Below are 21,270 nucleotides of genomic sequence, written 5' to 3' on the forward strand. Positions count from 1 at the left end.
AGGAGGCTTAGATGAAGCTGAACATGCTCTCCAGTTCACACAATCATGACATATGGCTTTAGTGTGAATTAGCACTGGATGATTGACTATATTATGCTTCCAACTCATGATAAAATGCATGATACTTATTATATTTAATAGGTATTTAGGTCATTGTATTTAAATATCTTTATATTTAAATTACTAATTAAAGTACTATTTGAGGACAGACTAAGGGAGTTGGAGCTATTTAGTCTGGAGAAGAAAAGGCTCTGAGGAGACCTAATTGTGGCCTTCCGGTATCTGAAGGGGGCCTACAAGAAGGCTGTAGCGGGACTGTTTACAAAGGCTTGGAGTGGTAGGATGAGGGGTAATGGTTTGAAATTAGAGAAGAGCAGATTTAGATTGGATGTTAGGAAAATGTTCTGCACCAGTGGTGGAACACTACAACAGGTTGCCCAGGGAGGTAGTTGAGGCCCCATCTCTGGGGATATTCAAGGTGAGGCTCAACAGGGCTCTGGGCAACCTGATCTAGTGGTGGATGTCCCTGTTCACTGCAGGGGGATATGACTAGATGACCTTTGGCGCTCCCTTCCAACCCAGACCATTCTATGATTCTGGAATTCTATGATTTTTACCATCTGAAATAATTTTTCTTCCCAAACAATTAAAGAATACAATTTTTTTTATACATGCCAATGAATGTGTGATGTTTATTGGTTTCTCAGAGAAATCAATAAACTCCTAACAAAGTCATTTTTTAGCTTTCTCCCCCCTCCCTTTAATGGAATGGAAAGAAATGTGAGGAATTGAAATCTTGATTAATGAGGTTAAAATCAAGCAAGGAGTTAAAAATGTTTCCTTCTATTTCTATATTGTAACTTAATGCTGCACATTTTAAAGTGAAGAAGAAAACTCTTTTTTGTTTTCCTTTCAATTGCAGGGTTTGCCCGGAGTTCCAGGGAGCCCTGGAGGTGACGGGAAGCCAGGACCTCCAGTATGTACATTGTGCAATATATTTCATACTAGCCCTCCTACTGACTTTACCCTCATCCCCCAGTATCTACATGACAGGTTGTTATCACAGCCAGATTAATTACCTCTTTTTTTGTGTGTTGCTGTTTCCTTTATCAGAGCACTTATATGCTGTCTCCTCACAGTAACAGTCCATAAACCTCGTCATTTAATGCTGTTTAAAACCCAGAGTATTCAGAAGCTTAGCTAATACACAAACACATAATAAACTTTGAATGACAGTGTCTTCAGCCTGATCTCACCCTCACTCTTTAATGAGGCTGATGTCATATCTTCATTTCTTTTTTTCCCTTATCCCAGGGTAGCCAGGGTGAATCTGGTCGCTCTGGTCCACCTGGCCCTCCAGGTCCACGGGGTCAGCCAGGTGTGATGGGTTTCCCTGGTCCTAAAGGCAATGAGGTGAGTGGGATTGCTTCAATTCTCTTGTGGTTATGCTTGGCCAGTCAAATGTTAGAATAAATTGCTCCATAGTAAGGTTATATCCCATGCTGCAGCTTTAGGTTACTCCATGCTGAGCAAAACAAGTATTTTACGTGTGATCTTTCTCTTTTGTAAGGGTGCACCAGGCAAGAATGGAGAAAGAGGCCCTGGAGGACCACCTGGAACACCTGTAAGTCTCATTAACACTTTGTTCAATAACCTAATAATGGCATACATAATATTAATTGATAATAATTTGCTGAGTCTTCTAAAAATTTTATCAACCCATAACCATAGCCTGATTTTGTCTTTGCATAGGGGCCTGCTGGGAAGAACGGTGATGTTGGCCTCCCTGGTCCTCCTGGACCTACTGTAAGTGTGGTAGTGCCATAATTAAGGCAATTATCATTTATTGCCAAAGTGGTCTGACATCTATGGATAGAGACTGTGAATTTAGGAGAAGGAGAATATTTTTCATGATATAAAGAAATGTGCTTTCATGATGGCCAATAGAAGACCTCTCCCTTATCATTGTTTTAATAAATTAATACTCAAAACTTTGTTTAATAAATTAATACTCAAAACCTGAGTTGGGTATACCTGGTCTAAGTTGAAATGAAAAGTCAATTTAGAGCTTTGGGAGGTGTATCATCTTTTCAAAGTGAAGCTGATTATTGCTCCCTTTAACCTTTATAGCATTTCAAATTAGTATCAAGTACAAATGTGACTGCTGAATTGCATCTAACAGTTGGAGTGAAGAAAGTGAATGCCAGAACACCACAATACATTAGCCTTGGGATTGTGCAGTGTGCACCAAATGAAGATAAGGACATATAGATTAGTGGTGGCGTGGTGGTGTTTCTGTGTTGCAAAGTTCTCAGGCAATTTCATTTTATGTTTTCCCCTCTCTTTATTTGGTTGCAGGGTGCTTCTGGGGAGAGAGGAGAACCAGGACCATCAGGTCCACCTGGCCTCCAGGTGCTGTGTGTTGATTATTGATTGTTTTCTGAAACATCTAAACAATTTCATTAGGGTGCATGTCATCATATTTTTGAAGTAAGAAGTAAGACACATCAGCCAAAAAAAATACAAAATAACAAAACTTATTGCCTAGTATTTCATAGTTGCAAACCAGAGGCTGGCTCAGTAGATCATGTTGCAGAAAACCTCTCCTTATCAAATGAGTACCTCCTCCTTTGTAGAGGAATTGGAAGGAGTTGGGAACTCCTAAGTGCCAAAAAAAAATGCTAGATAAGAAACAGAATGATTTATCTATGTAATATGAATGATAATGTTGTTCCTTCACATAGGGATTGCCTGGTGGACCAGGACCAGCTGGGGAGAATGGAAAGCCTGGAGAACCGGTAAGTTGGAATTCCTTTCTTTAAGTAACAAAAAAGTACATGAAAAGTACTTCCTAGATTATGTTTCCAAATTCACTATTAGCATTCTTCAGAGAAATCTGGTTTTAGGGATAATAGACCAGAGAAACAGGGTGCTAATCATAATGTAGAATCACTAAGTAAAGGGCATGGATAAATTGCATTTAATTTTCTCATAAACAGGGACCAAAAGGTGAAATTGGAGGACCCGGCTTCCCAGGCCCTAAGGTAAATCATACAGCAATGGGTTCTCTAATGACACAAGTGAGTTAACAAACTGTGAGCCTGAAAGCAAGCAATAACACATTTCTTTGGCACAGGGTGAAAATGGTATCCCAGGTGAACGAGGTGCACCTGGCCCCCCAGGACCTACTGGAGCAAGAGGTGGGCCAGGTCCTGCTGGCTCAGAAGGTGCCAAGGTATCCACAGACTTGCTTATTTTCCCACTCTTACGCCTGGTATTCTAGTTTTGTTTGTTTGTTTCCCTAACTACTTTTTGCTACTCTTTAGGGTCCTCCCGGACCTCCTGGTGCCCCTGGAGGCACAGGGCTGCCTGGCTTACAGGGAATGCCTGGAGAAAGAGGAGCTTCTGGAAGTCCTGGACCAAAAGGAGATAAGGTAACACACCCACATTTTATGCTAATTTAGTGTTAGCTTCTCACAGGGCACTGAATTTGTTCATAACTTCACTGCTGGCTTGATTTCAGAGGTGCTGACTGTGTAGCAGTACTGTTGACTTAGTAGTGTGATAAGGGTTCTATATGTTGAAAAAGAAAGGATTTTCCCCCTGGTTTAATAGAAGCTTAGATATTCTGCTGTGCTAGACCTCTTTGGGGAAGCGTATATCCAAACAGATCTAATGAAGCTAATAAACAATGAAAACAGTCTGTGCCATGGGCAAATAGTTTGGTATAGACTTCATTGTGAATCACTTTGGTGGTTTTCTCCACCAAAGTATTCAGTATCTGTTGCTGAATACTGAGCAGAATGTCATCCCCAATTTTGCACTCATGATCACAATGAGGAAATACGGTTAGAGAGATATCCTCAGTATGAGATCCTCTCCACAATAATGTTTTCATTCTTCTCTCCCTCCCCTTATGCTTGCCTTCTGTTTTAATGCTTTGTATGTTTTATTCCTGTTAGGGAGAACCTGGTGGCAAAGGTGCTGATGGCATTCCTGGTGCAAGAGGAGAGAGAGTGAGTAGCCTTTGACCATCTAGCAGTTTATCAATTAGCTTCACATAGTCTACACTTATGAGTAAACTAACAGTGAATAAAGACCAGGAGAGGTAAAGTACTAATCCCACTGTATTACATCCCAGCAGTGCCAAACTGGTTTTGTGTATTAGACTTAATACTGGGTTTTGTGATTGCAGCTTTCTGGCTAGATATAATAGAACTTTTTGCAAGCAGAAGATTACAATTAATTTGGACTAATTTTTTGGGGAGGCAAAGCAGCAATACAAAAGTAGAGAAGATGTTCCTAGTTTCCTAAATCTAGCTGACTGATGAGGAAAATGCTGGTGATAAAGAAATACAAGACAACATCATGGTAGTAAGTATTCTTATACAGAGTACAGCCACAGGTTACTGTATCTGATATATGTATATGATGTATGCACATAAAATAGACACTTGAAATATATCTAATGAGTACATGCTGGTGCCCTCAACACAAGCACATGGACCTGATGGAGCAGGTCCAGAGGAGGGCCATGAAAATGATCAGGGGGCTGAAGCACCTCTCCTATAAGGAGAGGCTGAGGGAGCTGTGGTGGTTCATTCTCTGAAGAGAACACTCCAGGCAAACCTAATAGCAGCCTTCCACCACCTGAAGGGGGCCTGCAAGAAAGCTGGAAAAGGACTCTACAAAGGCCTGCAGTGATAGAATGAGGGGCAACTGTTTGAATCTAAAGAGTAGATTTAGGTTAGACATTAGGAGTAAGGTCTTTACCAGTGAAACACTGGAACAGGTTGCCCAGGGAGGTAGTTGAGGCCCCCTCCTTGGACATATTCAAGGTGAGGGAGGCTTGACAGGGCTCTGGGCAACCTGATATGGTGGAGGATGTCCCTGTTCATTGCAGAGAGGGTTGGACCTTTGAAAGTCCCTTCCTACCCAAACCATTTTATGATTCCATAGACATCAAGATATTGAGGGATAATACATAAAATTGCAGTATAAGGTGAGCATTACATTCTGAAGAAATAAAAATGTCAGGGAGCTAGTCAAGAGAGGTTGAACATGTACAGAATCATCACAGAATTGTCAAGGTTGGAAAGGACCTCAAGGATCATCCAGTTTCACCACCCCTGCCATGGGCAGGGACACCTCACACTAGATCAGGTTGCCCAGAGCCACATCCAGCCTGGCCTTAAAAACTGAAGCAATGTGGACTGATAATCTATATGAAAAGTTAGGGCAATGGATAACATTTATTGCCTGCCATATAAAGAGACCTATAAACCTCAGGTGGGTTTGGATTAGATTTAGATGGGGGGGGGGGGGGGGGAATGAATCAATGAGCTGGAGCTCTCTCACACTGCAGTATGGGATGATATTGGAGCACTGTCCCAAAATACAGTGTGCAACCCCACATTGGCATTGTAGACTTATTTCCATTTAAATACATTTAGCAGCCTGTTTAGACTGGATAGTAAATGTGGTTGATTAAAATGGAGGAAATTACACTGTCATGATACAAAATAGATTATTTTCTAATTGTTTAGGGTAACGTAGGCCCCATCGGCCCTCCTGGTCCTGCTGGCCCACCTGGAGACAAGGTAAAGCAACCTCTATGAATGATGTTTGATCCTGTAGAGTCACACTGGTGGCTGTCTCGTGAGAAGGAAAACATTTAGTAATCATTCTTGTTCCTTACAGGGAGAGACTGGTCCAGCAGGTGCCCCAGGTCCAGTGGGCTCCCGTGGTGGTCCTGTAAGTGATTGTACTTTTCCTCTAGTATAAATTTAGTATGGCTCCTTTAGCCTAGAACAGGCATAAACGTTGCACCTACCCTATCAGGAACACATGTGGCTTGAGTTCAAAATAAACCAAGCACATGCAGCTTGTGTTGGCTCTTGTGATTTACAGGTGCTAAGGACTTCAGAAAAGTGGTGCTGTTAACACTGTAAGGAGGTCAGAGGGCTGTGGTGACAGGGCAGGGCAAGACTGGGAGCAATAGTTGTTTCCAGCTTATATTACAGTTAAGTCAACTTTAAAAAATGCTTTTATCTTTAGTCTTTAGATTGATAAAACAGCACAGTTGGATCTCACTTGGGTGTGGGCTCAGGGTTTATGAAGTTGGAAGTGAAATCAGTTTGTCACGTTTAAGAAAATGATCAGATAATTTCTGAACAGCTGTTTTGAAAGCTCAGGAGCAGCTTTTGTTTTGGGTTTGGTTTGGTTTTCTTCAAAGTCTGATAAGACAAAGAAAGTTAAGTGGTATTCAGGGGAGTGTTCTCTAATGAGGAAAGTGAAGACTTTCTTCTTAACCTCTTCCATTGCTGATTTTCTACAGGGTGAACGAGGAGAACAAGGTCTTCCTGGACCTGCTGGCTTCCCTGGAGCTCCAGTGAGTAAAACTACTTAAAAGCAATTGAATGTGATTATCAGTTTCTCTTGGTTCGTCCACTCTCAGATAGGTTTGCTGTAACCCCTTTAACATCCATACTACATATATTTGATCCCTTTGCCACTCTTTCTGTATTCAATCACTCACAAAGCAACATTTCTTTAGCCTTCCCTTCCTGTACTGGGAGACTTTTAGAGTTCAACTTAACTTGCATTAAATTGAATATTTAAATTCCCTTCAGAAGAGTATCTGGATAAAATTTCTCATTACAGTCATATCATTTATATTTTTGGAGTCATGATGTGGTATTTTTTCTACAGGGCCAAAATGGGGAACCTGGTGGGAAAGGAGAAAGAGGCCCCCCTGGTCTAAGAGGAGAGGCTGGACCCCCTGGAGCTGCAGGTCCACAAGGTGGTCCTGGTGCACCAGTAAGTTTTTGCTGTTCCTTGTTGCTAGAAGTTCTCCCTCAGTCTAAAGGTGTCTGGGCCCAAGTGCAAGCATTTAAACTGTCTGAAGCTTAATGACACTTCTTATGATTTTAAATTATTCACCAAATAATTTGCTTTATCTATTTCTTTCCATGTAGGGTCCACCTGGTCCCCAAGGAATAAAAGGAGACCGTGGATCTCCTGGAGGCCCTGTGAGTGTCTCTCTGATTTAGTCACTGATAAATGCATCTATTACAGCAAACATGTGATGTAAATGAAAAACAAAACCTTCAGTGATTTTGATACCGACAGTTCAGAAATAATGAAAGTGTTCCAGAAGGAGTAATTAAAGTTGAGGTGTTTAGTGATCTGGATCACACTGACTGTAATATGAGTAAGGTGCCAAAACAGGTGTTGGCACAATGATCCAAAGCTCCAACAGGGCTTATCTCAACAGTTATTTGATTTAGATACCATCTTAGCCAAGTTTCTTAGAGCCCATTAGTTGACTTTTGAGGAACATATGGGACCTTTCCTGGCAAAAACTGAATCAATTTTCAATGTTTGTACATTGTTGACATTTAAATGAGGTCTTAAGCAAACCAGCTAAATCTAATTCAAGGTTATGTAAAAATGACTTTGATCAAGTTGTTCCAGATTTCAGAAAATGACAACTAAAATTGTCAATTTCTTCTAGGGTGCTGCTGGTTTCCCTGGTGCTCGTGGTCTGCCCGGTCCCCCCGGTAACAATGTAAGATATCTTATACCTCTTTCCTTTTATTCTTACCTTGGGGATGTATATGGACATAGAATCATAGAATCAATAAGGTTGGAAAAGACCTCAAAGATCAAGTCCAACCTGTCACCCAACACCTCATGACTACTAAACCGTGGCACCAAGTGCCACATCCAATCCCCTCTTGAACACCTCGAGGGATGGTGACTCCACCACCTCCCTGGACAGCACATTCCAATGACTATCAACTCTCTCTGGGAAGAACTTTCTCCTCACCTCGAGTCTAAACTTCCCCTGGCACAGCTTGAGACTGTGTCCTCTTGTTCTGACACTGGTTGCCTGGGAGAAGAGACCAACCCCCTCCTGGCTACAACCTCCCTTCTGGTAGTTGTAGACAGCAATAAGGTCTCCCCTGATCCTCCTCTTCTCCAGGCTAAACAACCCCAGCTCCCTCAGCCTCTCCTCATAGGGTTTGTGCTCGAGGCCTCTCCCCAGCCTCATTGCCCTTCTCTGGACACGTTCAAGAGTCTCAGTGTCCTTCTTAAGTTGAGGGACTGGACACAGTACTCAAGGTGTGGCCTAACCGGTGCTGAGTACAGGGGCACAATGACTTCCCTGCTCCTGCTGGCCACACTGTTCTTGATGCAGGCCAGGATGCCATTGGCCTTCCTGGCCACCTGGGCACACTGCTGGCTCATGTTCAGCCAGCTGTCAATCCTCTATTTGAATGAGCAGTTTTTCACATACTGTCTTATAGTTACAGATAGATACAAATTAGAATATTCCTGACTAAAGAGTGGGGTTTTATTTAAGGTATCATTAAAGTCAATGTCATAGAATCATAGCATGGCTTAAGTTGGAGAGGATCTTAACAATCATTTACTCAACCCCCTTTCCATGGGCCGGGACACCTCTCAACTAGACTCTGCTATTCAAGGCCTCAATTCTGTCCATTGATTGGCTAAGCTAAGAGTTTTAGTGAAAGTCATTCTTCATGTGTCTAAGACACCAACCTTAAAGATATATGGTCTGAGTAATTGAAGACATTTTCAGGCTCTGCTACTATCTCAAAATTTTGTGGCAGAGCAGAGGGCAAGGAATGTTTATCCTGAGTTGTATATATTACAACCACTGGGTATCCAAAATGTGCAGATGTTCCATTAGGCAAACCTTATGTTGTGGCAGCAGGGAGAAAAAAAAGGTAAGTGAAAGGATTCTCTTTATAAGACCAGATCCAAGTTAGATACATAAATGTTGGGCCCTAAATCCACTCTGAGGCAATGACTCAAGCCTGAAAACATCAATACAGCAAGCGTGTGCTACTGTTTTAGATAATACAGCTCACCCTCTTCTTTTTCAAATTATTTTTAGGGCAGTCCAGGACCCCCTGGTAATGCAGGGCCTGCAGGCAAGGATGGGCCTCCTGGACCCCCTGGTAGTGCTGGTTCTCCTGGTGGTCCAGGACCTGCTGGAATAAGAGGTGAACCTGGCGCACCAGGAGAGAAAGGGCCACCTGGTGCACGAGGAGAAAGGGTAAGCACATGTTCAGCCAGGGATTGGACGTGGATTAAGTCTGTCAAGAATAAGAAGTCACCAACTGAATGTCAAAGATGCTCAGTTTTGACTGCTCTGACCTTTTCTTAAACAGGGTGCACCAGGGGAACCAGGTCCTCAAGGCATCGTCGGCGGCCGGGGGTAACACGGGTTTGCCAGGGCTGCGTGGCCCCAGTGGTCCACCTGGTATGGCAGGTGCCAAGGTGAGAGCATGTTCACTGCAGCAATAGCCTCAAAGCTAGCACAATGACCTGCTAAAAATAGCTTAGGGATACAAAAATCAGAGAAGCATAGAATGGTAGGGGTTGGGAGGGACCTCTGGAGACAATCTAGTCCAACCCCCCATGCCAAAGCAGCATCACCTAGGGCAGGCCACATGGGAAAGCATGCAGCAGGGGTTTGAAAGTCTCTAGAGAAGAAGACTCCATAATCTCTCTGGGCAGCCTGTTCCAATGTTCCATCACCCTTACATTAAAGAAGCTACTAATAATGAGCATGCTTTGGGCTTGTTTGATGCTTCCTAGTCCAGAGACTGCAGAATTGACAGTCATTTCTATTTATATCAGTAAAGTCAGGCTTTAAAATGTCTGGACACCAGCAGCTGTGGAGCATGAGGTTGTCTTTAATCCCTGTTACCAAGACTTCTGGACTAGGTTATCTAGAAGTATATAATCAGCTTCACCCACTTAAGGAGGATCAGGGCCTATAAACTCCCCTCCAGGCAAGATTTGAGTCATAGTTTCACATACTGCAAGTTGTTTATCTTTGCTTAAATCTCAGTATGTTTCTTGCTTAAATGCTATGACCCAAACAGAAAGACACTTCCACTTCCTTCCAGGAAAGTTGGTGTAAGGCTTGGTTTGTGTGTTAACACTAAAACAGAGATGGATTTGTATGTTTTTCTTAACTGCTTTGGGGTTGTTTTGTGGGTTTTGGGTGGTGGGTTGTTGTGTTTTGGGTTTTTTTTTTTTGGGGGGGGGGTGTTACATCAGAAGAGACATATCCATTTATTATTCCTTAGATAACAAAACAATAAGGAACATTACTCAGGGTCAAAGACCTTGCATGAACATTACCAGCAATGAAGAGAAACCAGTTTAGCCAAGCTTTTCTCTTTCTTGAGTATTCACAATCACCAAAGTCAAACTGGCTCTTCACTTGATTGTGTCTCCTTCATACTCATGCCATATTCATTTGATGATGTCTAATATGATGGTGTTTCAGTGTCTGAAACAAAATATTTCCTCTTTTGTGTTCAGGGTGAAGATGGTAAACCAGGCACCAATGGTATCCCAGGAGAACGTGGTGCTCCTGGTCCACAAGGACCTATTGGACAAAGAGGCTTACCTGGAGAACCTGGCAGAGACGTGAGTAGAGATGTGTTAGACCTTTCTACTAGGTTGTGAGGGACAAACAGGAGGATCAGAGAGTAAATATAATTCAAGATTCCCAAAGCCTCCCTCAAGTGCCTGATGCAAAGGGGCCGGGGTAGGTTATGTTCACATGTAAGGGGGTGTAGCCTGCTTTCTCTGCTATAACTATAACTACCTCTGGGTAGTAAAAAAATCTGTCTCACCTGGAACTGAACAAGAGGCTGCACAACCTCTATGCCTATAAAACAGTATGGGTCTTACAGACCTTTTATGGGCTGCTCCACCTCCAGGAATTCTTTCTTGAAAACTCTGCCTTTCTTTGAGCACTATTTAAGCTTACTGGAAAACAAGCTGTCTGCACTTCATCCAGTTTATGACCAAACTGTATCACTCTTTTTCCTCAGGGTAACCCTGGCTCAGATGGCTCGCCTGGACGTGATGGATCCCCAGGAGGCAAAGTAAGGAATCACCAGTATCTTTAGATTGTTATTAAATGCTGTGTGGAGATGACAATACACATAGTCCTGTGCTATGTAACTTATTCCTGGAATCTCTTGGGCTCCATTGAATGTATTCTGTATGTTGTAGTTCTGTAAAACATCATATTTATTATCCTGTCAACTGTCACTCTCTGCAGGGTGACCGTGGTGAAAATGGCTCTCCTGGCCCTCCCGGACCTCCTGGTCACCCTGGACCTGCAGGTACCAGTGGTGCTCCTGGAAAAGCTGGTGAAAGAGGATTCCAGGTGAGACCAAAGTAAATAGCTTACTGCTTCTTTACCTGCCTTTCCTATGCACAGCCTATTTCACTCAGGAGTAAAGTGAGTGTTTGGAAGAGTCATACATTTGTTACTGCCATAGTTTCTTGGCACTGAGGACCTCTTTTATAAGAGTATCAAGGGGAAAGACATCAGAGTTTATGTTCCTGATAACTGTATAGAAATTAAGCTCCAAATCCACATACTCCTTAGGATGCCAAAAAGCGCATCATCCCACCAGGCCCTATCTGAATTTCCATCTCATCTGGTGCTCATGCAGCACAAGTGATGTCATTTATTTAAACTAAGGGAGTAACTTTGGAAGTCTTCAGATGATTTCTGAGAAGTGTTGACAGCAGCACAGCCTGAGCACTGAGAACCTCAAAAAAGACAGAGAGATCTGTATCAGTGCCTACAACAAGCTGAGTAAGTCTAACATTGGTAGAAAAAGGCACTGGCCAATGTTCTTGCTGACTTGACTATGTGTGTGTGTGTGTAGCTTCCCTTTGTTTCCAAACAGCTGCTGGTTTTGAATATACTACTTATGTGGAAGTAAAAAAGCTCCTAGGCAACTCTATCCATACCATCTTCTTCTTTTTGTGTCACAGGGTCCACCTGGCCCCCCTGGCTCTAGCGGTCCTGCTGGTGCTCGTGGTCCTGCTGTAAGTCATGTTTAAAGTGTTTGAGCTACCACACACTCACTGTCTCCTGTTATTTGGGCATTTCTCTCATTTCTTTATATATTCCTTTAATTGCAAACCTATTCTTATAGGGTCCTCAAGGTCCTCGTGGTGATAAAGGTGAACCTGGTGAACGAGGCAGCACCGGCATAAAAGGTCATAGAGGATTTCCTGGTACACCTGGTCTCCCTGGTCCCCCTGTGAGTATTTTTTCGTTGAGTTGGAAATGACATCTGTTCTTAGTTTCTGTGGGTTAGGTCCCAGGTAACAAGTTCACCTTAACTGATTTACTGAGGCAAGAAGAAAAACAATTAATTCCAAATAACTTGTGTAACTTGATTGTGAAATGTGTTCAAAAGTCCAGATTCCCTGGATCACCCTGAAATAAGCAGTAATAAAGAACTGGAAGAAGCTGTTAGGAGATAAAGCTGAGTTTGCTGTAATGCCTTTCAGCTGTGCATCTGCTTTTGTCTGGATCAAACATTTTTGGCATTCATTTCTATAGGCTACTCCTGATTAAATTATAAAACATAGCATTGAGGATTGAAATATCCATACTTCCTAGAAATCTGTGCTAGAGAGAGAACTAAGCTCATAGCAAAGTTCAGAGGCCAAACGTCCCTCTTCTGCTGAGCAACTTTATTAGGGCAAAACAGGCAAGAGATTGTTAACTACATTACCATTTCAAACCATTCTTAATCTAGCTTCTTAAGGCTGCCTGATGGGATCTTACAGGAAGGCTGAAAAAGGACTTTCCATAAGGGTGCCTAGTCATAGGACAAGGGGGAACAGTTTTAAGATGAGTGAGAGTAAGTTTAGACTGGATCTTAGGAAGAAGTTCTTCAGTATGAGGGTGGTGAGACTCTGGAATAGGTTGCCCAGGGAGGTTGTGGATGCCTCTTCCCTGTTCAAGGCCAGGCTGGATGAGTCTAGTTGAGAGATGTCCCTGCCTGTAGTGGGGAGGTTGGTGCAGATGATCTCTAAGACCCCTTCCAACCTAAGCCATTCTGTGATTCCGTGGTTAATATCTAAGAGAACTGAAGGGTAACAGACAGGCACAGGTTAGGTGTTTATGACAAGTACAATTTCTACTGAAAAAAACACTCATGGTACAAGTGAGAATCAAGAAAGCAAAACTCACTCAACCCATCTATCAATGGCAGCAAAAAGATGGATGTTTACTATCATACCACCAAGATCACCCTGTTTAACCACACAATATAACCTGTGTAACATGAATGAAAAAGCAATCATCTGATAAATTCTCATTAACACTGTGACAGAACAATGCTCCATAACGTTTAAACTTATGACTTAGCCCTTGGCTGTGCAGAAATAGAGCTATTTTAGTTACTTTTTTTAATGCATTTGGAGACAAAAGTGTTTGCCAAGTTATCTAAAGAACTTTACTGGTAACATGAGTAAAACTGCAGCTTTTTGAGCCTGGAGTGATCTCTTCTTCTGAGTGCAAGGTATCACCCAAAGCTCACTGGTGTTGGTTGCATTCTGGATATCACATCATTAATATTTTCTTCATAGAGAGAACATTTGATAGCTCTTGCTGGTTAAAGACTGGCAACCATTCTCTCTCACTGACTTTGTTCATATAATCTCAAAGATGTTTTAATATCTTTCTTTAAGGTAAATCCAGCCAATTCCATACTGGGAAGTGTATGACTTACTTGTCTTATCTTCACAGGGTCCCCTGGGTCCACAAGGAACAATTGGAAGTCCAGGAGCTTCTGGTGCAAGGGTAAGAAAAAATTCTTTGCTTAGCATAACGTGAAGGAAGAGTTGAGCTGTGTGGTTTAAAAGGTGATTAAAAAAAAAAAAAAAGACACATTTAAATCAACCATTTTAACAGGCAACAGCTGAAGAAAGGGAAAACACCTTGATAAAATGCTGGAACGTGACCAGAGAAGGGCCATGAGGGTGACCAGAGGGCTGGAGCACCTCTCCTGTGGAGACAGACTGAGAGAGTTGGGGCTGTTCAATCTGGAGAGGAGAAGGCTCCGAGGAGACCTTATTGTGGCCTTCCAGTATCTGAAGGGGGCTACAGGAAAGCTGGGGAGGGACTTTGTAGGGTGTCAGGTAGTGATAGGACTAGGGGGAATGAAGCAAAACTGAAAGTGGGTAGATTGGATGTTGGAAAGAAGTTCTTCCCCATGAGGGTGGTGAGGCATTAGAACATGCTGCCCAGGGAGGTGGTAGAAGCCCCATCCCTGGAGGTTTTTAAGGCCAGGCTGGATGTGGCTATGAGCAACCTGCTCTAGTGTGAGGTGTCCCTGCCTGTGTCAGGGGGATTGGAACTGGATGATCCTTGAGGTCCCTTCCAGCCCTGACAATTCTGTGATTCTGAAATGTACAGAAACGTTTCAAGTAGCACACAATGTATTTCTGAATTTGACATTACCTGTTAAACTATTTTGACCATAATGTTTATGTTCAACCTTGTTTTAGGGTCCCCCAGGACCATCTGGGCCACCTGGAAAAGATGGTAGAAGTGGCTATCCAGGTCCAATTGGTCCTCCTGGCCCCCGTGGTAACAGAGGTGAAAGCGGCCCTGCAGTAAGTAAATCTTTAGGGATTGTCCATCAATGCCATAATTTGACATGCATGCCTTAAAAAAAAAACAGAGTGAGGACCTCCAGGAGGTCCAGAGAGTCCAGCCCAGTGGGTGGACACAGGAAATTATGTTATTTCATTCCCACAATGCCTTGCATCTCCAATATAAAACTGAACAGCACAAGCTGGACACCCCCACATACACCACTTCTCCTTCACTCTATCCCTTCCCACCTGGCTCCCTGATCTTGCTTTGCATGGGAACTGGGCTTGGAGCAGCCTAGCTGGGGCTTAGAGCTGGCAAGATAATTTCTAGCTGCTTCATTTTTGGCTTATGTAATGGATACGCAGACAATTTGTAGGTCAGTGTAAGCACTGCTGCCCTGGGCGTTGTGTTAGTTTCAGGCACTGAGTCTGCTCCATACAAGGGCGAGGCAGGAGGTCCATGTCAGAGCACAGACTCCCTCTGTGTCTTGGAAGCTATAAAATGGCATAATCATTTCTTCTAAAGCAAACAAAGGGTTATTCTCCAGATTATGGTGGAAAGGGCTCCTTCTCCTTCCCAAAGCCCATGCAAAGAGAAGGGCTCTCACAGCTTGACAAAATTAGGAGAATCCCAATTTTTAGGAAAATAAAGGCCTGTAAAACGTAACAGAAGTTTATACACACCAGGAGCCATTATTTACTGAATAAGTACATTAAATGTTTACGTGAGGACTCTCATTTTTCAAAGATTAGGGCCCACATAGACTTTAGTTTCCACCTGTAATCTCTACTCAGCACTATGTTCACTTCTTTTTTTCCATTTTAAGGGTCCACCAGGCCAGCCTGGTCTTCCAGGTCCTGCTGGTCCTCCTGGTCCCTGCTGCGGCGGTGGTGCAGCTGCCCTGGGTGCTGGTGAAAAAGGTCCAGTGGGCTATGGGTATGAATACAGAGATGAGCCAAAAGAGAATGACATCAGCCTGAACGAGATCGTATCTTCCATGAAATCGATCAACAACCAGATTGAAAGCATCATCAGCCCGGATGGGTCACGGAAGAATCCAGCTCGGAACTGCAGGGATCTGAAGTTCTGCCATCCCGAGCTCAAGAGCGGTAGGTTAAGCTTTTATTTTCACCAGGAAGTAGGTCCTGGGGTTTTATCTTGAATACTTGTGGCGGGTTGAAATTACCACCCCCCTCCCCCAACAGAAAATTGCCAGACCAGCTCAGATGTCTGACCATCATGCAGTCAGGTTATTCTTTAAATATATTAAGCTACTTCTTTTTTTTTTTTCCCCTTTAATTTTTCTTTTTTTTTTTTTTTTCTTTTTTTTCACCTCTAGGAGAGTACTGGATTGACCCTAACCAAGGCTGCAAGATGGATGCTATTAAAGTCTACTGTAACATGGAAACTGGTGAGACATGCCTCAATGCTACCCCCAGCACTGTGCCAAGGAAAAACTGGTGGACCAGTGAAAGCAGTGGGAAGAAACACGTTTGGTTTGGAGAATCTATGAATGGAGGCTTCCAGGTAAGTCACTGGTGAGGAGTCTGGAGCACAGCCCTGTGAGGATAGGTTTAGGGGGGTGGGGGTGTTTAGCCTGGAGAAGAGGAGGCTCAGGGGAGACCTTATTGCTCTCTACCACTACCTGAAGGGAGGTCGTAGCCAAGTGGGAGTTGGTCTCTTCTCCCAAAGCAACCAGCACCAGAACGAGAGGACACAATCTCAAGCTGCACCAGGGGAAGTTTAGGCTTGATCTTAGACAGAAGTTCTTCCCAGAAAGAGAGACTGGCAATTGGGATGGGCTGCCCAGGAATGTGGTGGGGTCAACATGCCTGGAGGTGTTTAAGAAAAGACTGGATGAGGCACTTAGTGCCATGGTCTAGTTGATTAGTTAGGCTTGGGTGATCGGTTGGACTTGATCTTGGAGGTCTCTTCCAACCTGGTTAATTCTGTGATCACCACTTAACAGGCCCAAAAGCAGTACACATACTGTCCTCCTGGACATCCCAGTATACTCCAAAACACTCCTGAAATCTAACTGAGCTGAACAGTTGGTGGGTGAAATAATAGCTCCATAGGACTGTGCCTAGAGGTGATCACACAAGCGCTGTTGTGTATGTTTCACATTCTGCAGTTCAGCTACGGCGACGCTGAGCTGCCAGAGGACGTCTCAGAGGTTCAGTTGGCCTTCCTGCGCATCCTCTCCAGCCGAGCCTCCCAGAACATCACCTACCACTGCAAGAACAGCATTGCCTACATGGATGAGGCCAGTGGGAATGTTAAAAAGTCTCTGAAACTGATGAGCTCCACGGAAAGTGAGATCAAGGCTGAAGGAAACAGCAAATTCACCTATGCTGTTCTGGAAGATGGCTGTTCTGTAAGTAAATGAGACTTCAGTATGGTAGCTTAATAATTAATTCTCTCTAGAGCATCAGCCCCATTATAAAGGAAGAAAGAGCTCTGCATGACTTTGGTAAGCAAAGGACACAGCTGCACCTAACTGGGGAAATTTAGATTCTGCATACCAGAGATATCATTCCTGCAGCAACTGCAGAAGGTGAGGTGTACGCCATTTACATCTCTGCTTTGCAGGCATCTCCTTGCTTTACATTCCAAGTCAATGAAGTCACAGTGACCCAGTTTTGATCCATCCTCTGTCAGCTCTAAGACATAGGATAGTAGGAGTTCTCTCAGTCATACAAAAAACTCAAGGCTAGCTGATTTGAGCTATCATTATGGTAAGGGGCAAACATAGGCATTTGGCAGATGCAACATCACTGTGCTGTGATCTCTAGAGGAAAAAGTAGGAGCAGTGAAATAAATGACATCAATAAGCTTGCTGCTCTGTAAGCAGCTGCAGCCTGGTCAGGAACAAACACAGAACACCTGATCTAGCTGAGGATGCCCTGCCTTACTGCAGATAACTGCAGTTGGACTAAATGATCTTTGGAGGTCCCTCCCACCCCAGACCATTCCATGATACCATCCACAATTTATCCTTCCTGCTGTTTAAGGTCCCAAAACCACAACACCTACTGACATACAAAGCAAACCTGAGACTGAAGACATCAAACACACCTCATTTACAGCTGCCGTGTGGCCATTCCTTTAGCATGAACATGAAGAGCTACCTCACTGCTGCCACTTTTTCCTGAGGCCAAAGCCACATTCCAGACAGACTAGCCATTTTTACCACCTCCCAGCATGAAGAGGACTTTGCAGTCCTAAATCAGGGCACTGGCACTGCTCCAGAGTACTCTACTGTCCATCAGGGTTTCCCCATCCTCTCTGAACCACAAGGTCTACAACCCTACAAGAACCTCACACAAAAGGTCCACCAGAGAGCTGGAGCAGCTCTCCTATGGAGACAGACTGAGAGAGTTGGGGTTATTCAATCTGGAGAAGAGAAGACTCTGAGGAGACCTTATTGTGGCCTTCCAGTATCTGAAGGGGACTACAAGAAAGCTGGTGAGGGACTTTTTAGGGTGTCAGGTAATGATAAGACTAGGGGGAATGGAGCAAAACTAGAACCAAGGAGATTCAGATTGGATGTTAGGAAGAAGTTCTTCCCCATGAGGGTGGTGAGACACTGAAACAGGTTGCCCAGGGAGGTGGTAGAAGCCCCATCCCTGGAAGTTTTGAAGGCCAGGCTGGATGTGGCTCTGGGCAATCTGATCTAGTGTGAGGCATCCCTGCCTGTGGCAGGGGGATTGGAACTAGATGATTTTTTGTAAAGGGTGAGTGGCAAGAGGCTGGAGCCAGGCTCCGCTTGGTGATGCCCAATGCCAGCACAAGGGGCAATGGTGGAAGTTGAGGTATAGGAAGTTCCATGGAAACAGGAGGAAAATTTTTTTCATTGTGAGGGTGACAGAACACTTGGACAGGCTGCCCAGGGGCATTGTGGAGTCTCCCTCTCTGGAGGTATTCAAGACCTGCTTGGATTTGCTCCTGTGTGACCTGTTCTAGGTGATCCTGCTCTGGCAGGGGACTTGGACTGGACTGGTCTTTCAAGGTCCCTTCCAGCCCCTAACATTCTGTGATTCTGTGATTTCTGTAATGTGCTTTTATCTATTTCCTTTTCACTCCACAGAGACACACTGGCGAATGGGGTAAGACTGTCTTTGAGTACAGGACACGCAAGACCATGAGGCTGCCTGTGGTTGACATTGCACCTTTAGATATTGGTGGTCCTGATCAGGAATTCGGCGTGGACATTGGCCCAGTCTGCTTCTTATAAACCAAAGATCCTGCTCTTTTCTGAAATCCCAGCAAAGAGATTCACACTCCAACTGTGCTCCTTTGTTTTAGCCTTGTCAGCTAGTACAGGTGCCCATCCATATCCCAGTTATTTATTAACAAAATTTCTGGGGGGAAAAAACCAAAATGAAATATAAATCAATTTGCTCTGAAGGGTGGTTTGTTTGGTTTGGTTTTTTTTTCTTTTGCTATTACACAAAGTACAGTAAAAAATGCTTTTTTTTTTTCTTTTTTTTTTTTGCTCTATTTTGGTTTTGTTTGTTTGTTGTTTTTTTTTAACCAAATTCCATCTTCAAAAACATGTCTCCGTGGTGCTATAATACAACTTCAACACTTAATAGCATTAGTTGAATATGATGAAGCCAATTCCCAAAGCACTGATTGCTCCCAGTACCAAAGCTTAACCTTTCTTTCTGAGATGCAGTCCATAAAAGCTAGAAAGGCCTCCCTGTTTCAACTACCTCAACACGGACAGAAACAGGGATGTGTCTGATCGGTCAAACCGAAACCAAATCGATCAAAGCAAGCAATCAAAACACATTGGGACCCTTTTGGGGAGAAAATTGTCTGTTGTTTCTCTACCACTTAGCCTATTTTGAGAGTTTAATACCTTCACAGCAGCAGTCACCATAATTTGTGTTGTTGGATTGTATTCTGTTATCTAAAGGTGCTTCTCTACTTTCCTGTCATTGCTGGTCAAGACCACTAAAATTAGGGAAGTGTTTCAAAAGATTAATACGATGGTGCTAATGTATTTTTCACTCCTAACTCTGCAAGTCAGGGTTGTTGACTTGCTTTAAAACATACAATAAAGGAAAAGAAAAAAGAAAGGAGAAAAAATGAAATAAAAGACCAAAAGCAATTTGAAATGTCTCCTGTCATTGGCATGTCATAGTTGAGAACTTTCTCCCTTCACTCTGTAAAAGTCAATAAAGATGCAAAATTGTGAACCTCTCCTGGCACGTTAACACATGAATAGTGTTGAAGGTTAACCATCTTTGTAAGCTTTTATATGGTTGTTGGTCTATTCCTTACAGAGACATAAAATATCTTAATAAAACTTCTTGTTTCATAAACCTGACTTTTTTGCATTTTTTATTTAACTGTATTTAGCTCTTTCTTCAAACAAATTACTAGGGCAAGACACAACTCTGGCACCGCTTCAACTGCTTTGACCAAGGTATATTCATTGATGACCTGGATGAGGGAACAGAGACCACTGCCAGCAAGTTTGCTGATGACACTAAACTGGGGTGGCTGACACACCAGAGGGTTGTGCTGCCATTCAGCAAGGCTTGGCCAGGCTGAGAGTTGGGCAGGGAGAAACTGAATGAAATTCAACAGCAGCAAGTGTAGAATCTTGCATCGGGGAAAGAACAACTCCTTGAATCAGTATAGGTTGGAGACGGACCTGTTGGAGAGCAGTGGACCTTGGGGTCCTAGTGGATGGAAGGTTGACCGTGAGCCAGCAATGTGCTCTTGTGGACAAGAAGGCCAACACCACTCTGGGGTATATTAGAAAGGCTGTGGTTAGTAGGTTGAGAGAGGTTCTTTCCCATCTACTCTGCCCTGGTGAGGCCACATCTGGAATATTGTGTCTAGTTCTGAGGCCCTTAGTTCCAGAATGACCTCAGGGAACTGCTTGAGCGACTCCAACACTGAGCCACAAAAATGATTAAGGGAGTGGAACATCTTCCTTATGAGGAGAGCCTGAGGGAGCTGGGGCTCTTTAGCTTGGAGAAGAGGAGACCTCATTCATGTTGATAAAGATGTAAAGGGTAAGTGTCAAGAGGATGGAGCCAGACTCTGCTTGGTGATGCCCAATGGCAGCACAAGGGGCAATGGGTGGAAGTTGAGGCATAGGAATTTCCATGGAAACAGGAGGGGAAACCGTTTCCACTGTGAAGGTGACAGAACACATCCAGATGGGTCTTGAAAGCCTCCAGAGAAGGAGACTCCACAACGTCTCTGGGGAGCCTGTTCCAGTGTTCTGTGATTCTCACAGTAAAGAAGTTCCTCCTCCTCCTGTTCAGGTGGAACCCCTTGTGCTGTAGTTTGTATCCATTGCCCCATGTCCTATCACAGGGTGCAACTGTGCAGAGCCTGTCCCCTCCCTCTTGACACCCAGACCTCAGATCTGCTGGACCCACTCCTGTTAAGGCACCCCAGGATATATTGGTCCTTCTCCACAGGGCTGCTTCTTAGCAGGTCATCTCCTAACCTCTACTGGTGCAGTTTATTCTTCCTTCCCAGGTGCAGGACTCTGCACTTATCCTTGTTGAACCTCATTAGGTTCCCCTCTGTCCAGCCCTCAGTCTGTCTAAGTCTTGCTGAAGGGCTGCACAACCTTCATCCACATCTGTCAAGTCTCCCAGTTTGGTATTGTCAGCACACCTGCTGAGCAGACAGTGTCTGTCTTCTCATCAAGGACATTCATGATTTTGAGCAGGACTGGCCCCAGCAGTGATCTGTGGGGGACCCCACCAGTCACAGCTCTCCAGCTCATTAATAATTTTGCTCATGAACATTTGTAGTAAGAAAAA

The 21,270-nt window shown here is 43.7% G+C and overlaps 1 protein-coding gene across 1 annotated transcript in view; it reads left to right on the top strand.

The window, feature by feature from the left end:
* COL3A1 (collagen type III alpha 1 chain) overlaps positions 1-19,803 on the top strand; it is a 60,651-nt gene extending 40,848 nt beyond the window's left edge. The window contains 30 exon segments of the mRNA XM_068137893.1: positions 923-976; positions 1,315-1,413; positions 1,571-1,624; positions 1,753-1,806; positions 2,359-2,412; positions 2,745-2,798; positions 3,000-3,044; positions 3,137-3,235; positions 3,327-3,434; positions 3,963-4,016; positions 5,547-5,600; positions 5,701-5,754; positions 6,338-6,391; positions 6,712-6,819; positions 6,978-7,031; positions 7,517-7,570; positions 8,927-9,088; positions 9,204-9,248; positions 9,250-9,312; positions 10,369-10,476; positions 10,887-10,940; positions 11,120-11,227; positions 11,848-11,901; positions 12,012-12,119; positions 13,619-13,672; positions 14,380-14,487; positions 15,297-15,579; positions 15,810-15,997; positions 16,605-16,847; positions 18,561-19,803. Coding sequence (XP_067993994.1) covers positions 923-976; positions 1,315-1,413; positions 1,571-1,624; positions 1,753-1,806; positions 2,359-2,412; positions 2,745-2,798; positions 3,000-3,044; positions 3,137-3,235; positions 3,327-3,434; positions 3,963-4,016; positions 5,547-5,600; positions 5,701-5,754; positions 6,338-6,391; positions 6,712-6,819; positions 6,978-7,031; positions 7,517-7,570; positions 8,927-9,088; positions 9,204-9,248; positions 9,250-9,312; positions 10,369-10,476; positions 10,887-10,940; positions 11,120-11,227; positions 11,848-11,901; positions 12,012-12,119; positions 13,619-13,672; positions 14,380-14,487; positions 15,297-15,579; positions 15,810-15,997; positions 16,605-16,847; positions 18,561-18,707 — 2,778 coding nt within the window. The 3' untranslated portion in view covers positions 18,708-19,803.
* Positions 19,804-21,270: the final 1,467 nt, after the last annotated feature.

The sequence above is a fragment of the Melanerpes formicivorus genome, unplaced genomic scaffold (genome assembly GCF_026170545.1).
Source record: "Melanerpes formicivorus ecotype bairdi unplaced genomic scaffold, bMelFor1.0.p_v2 SCAF_5, whole genome shotgun sequence".
Classification (NCBI taxonomy): domain Eukaryota; kingdom Metazoa; phylum Chordata; class Aves; order Piciformes; family Picidae; genus Melanerpes; species Melanerpes formicivorus.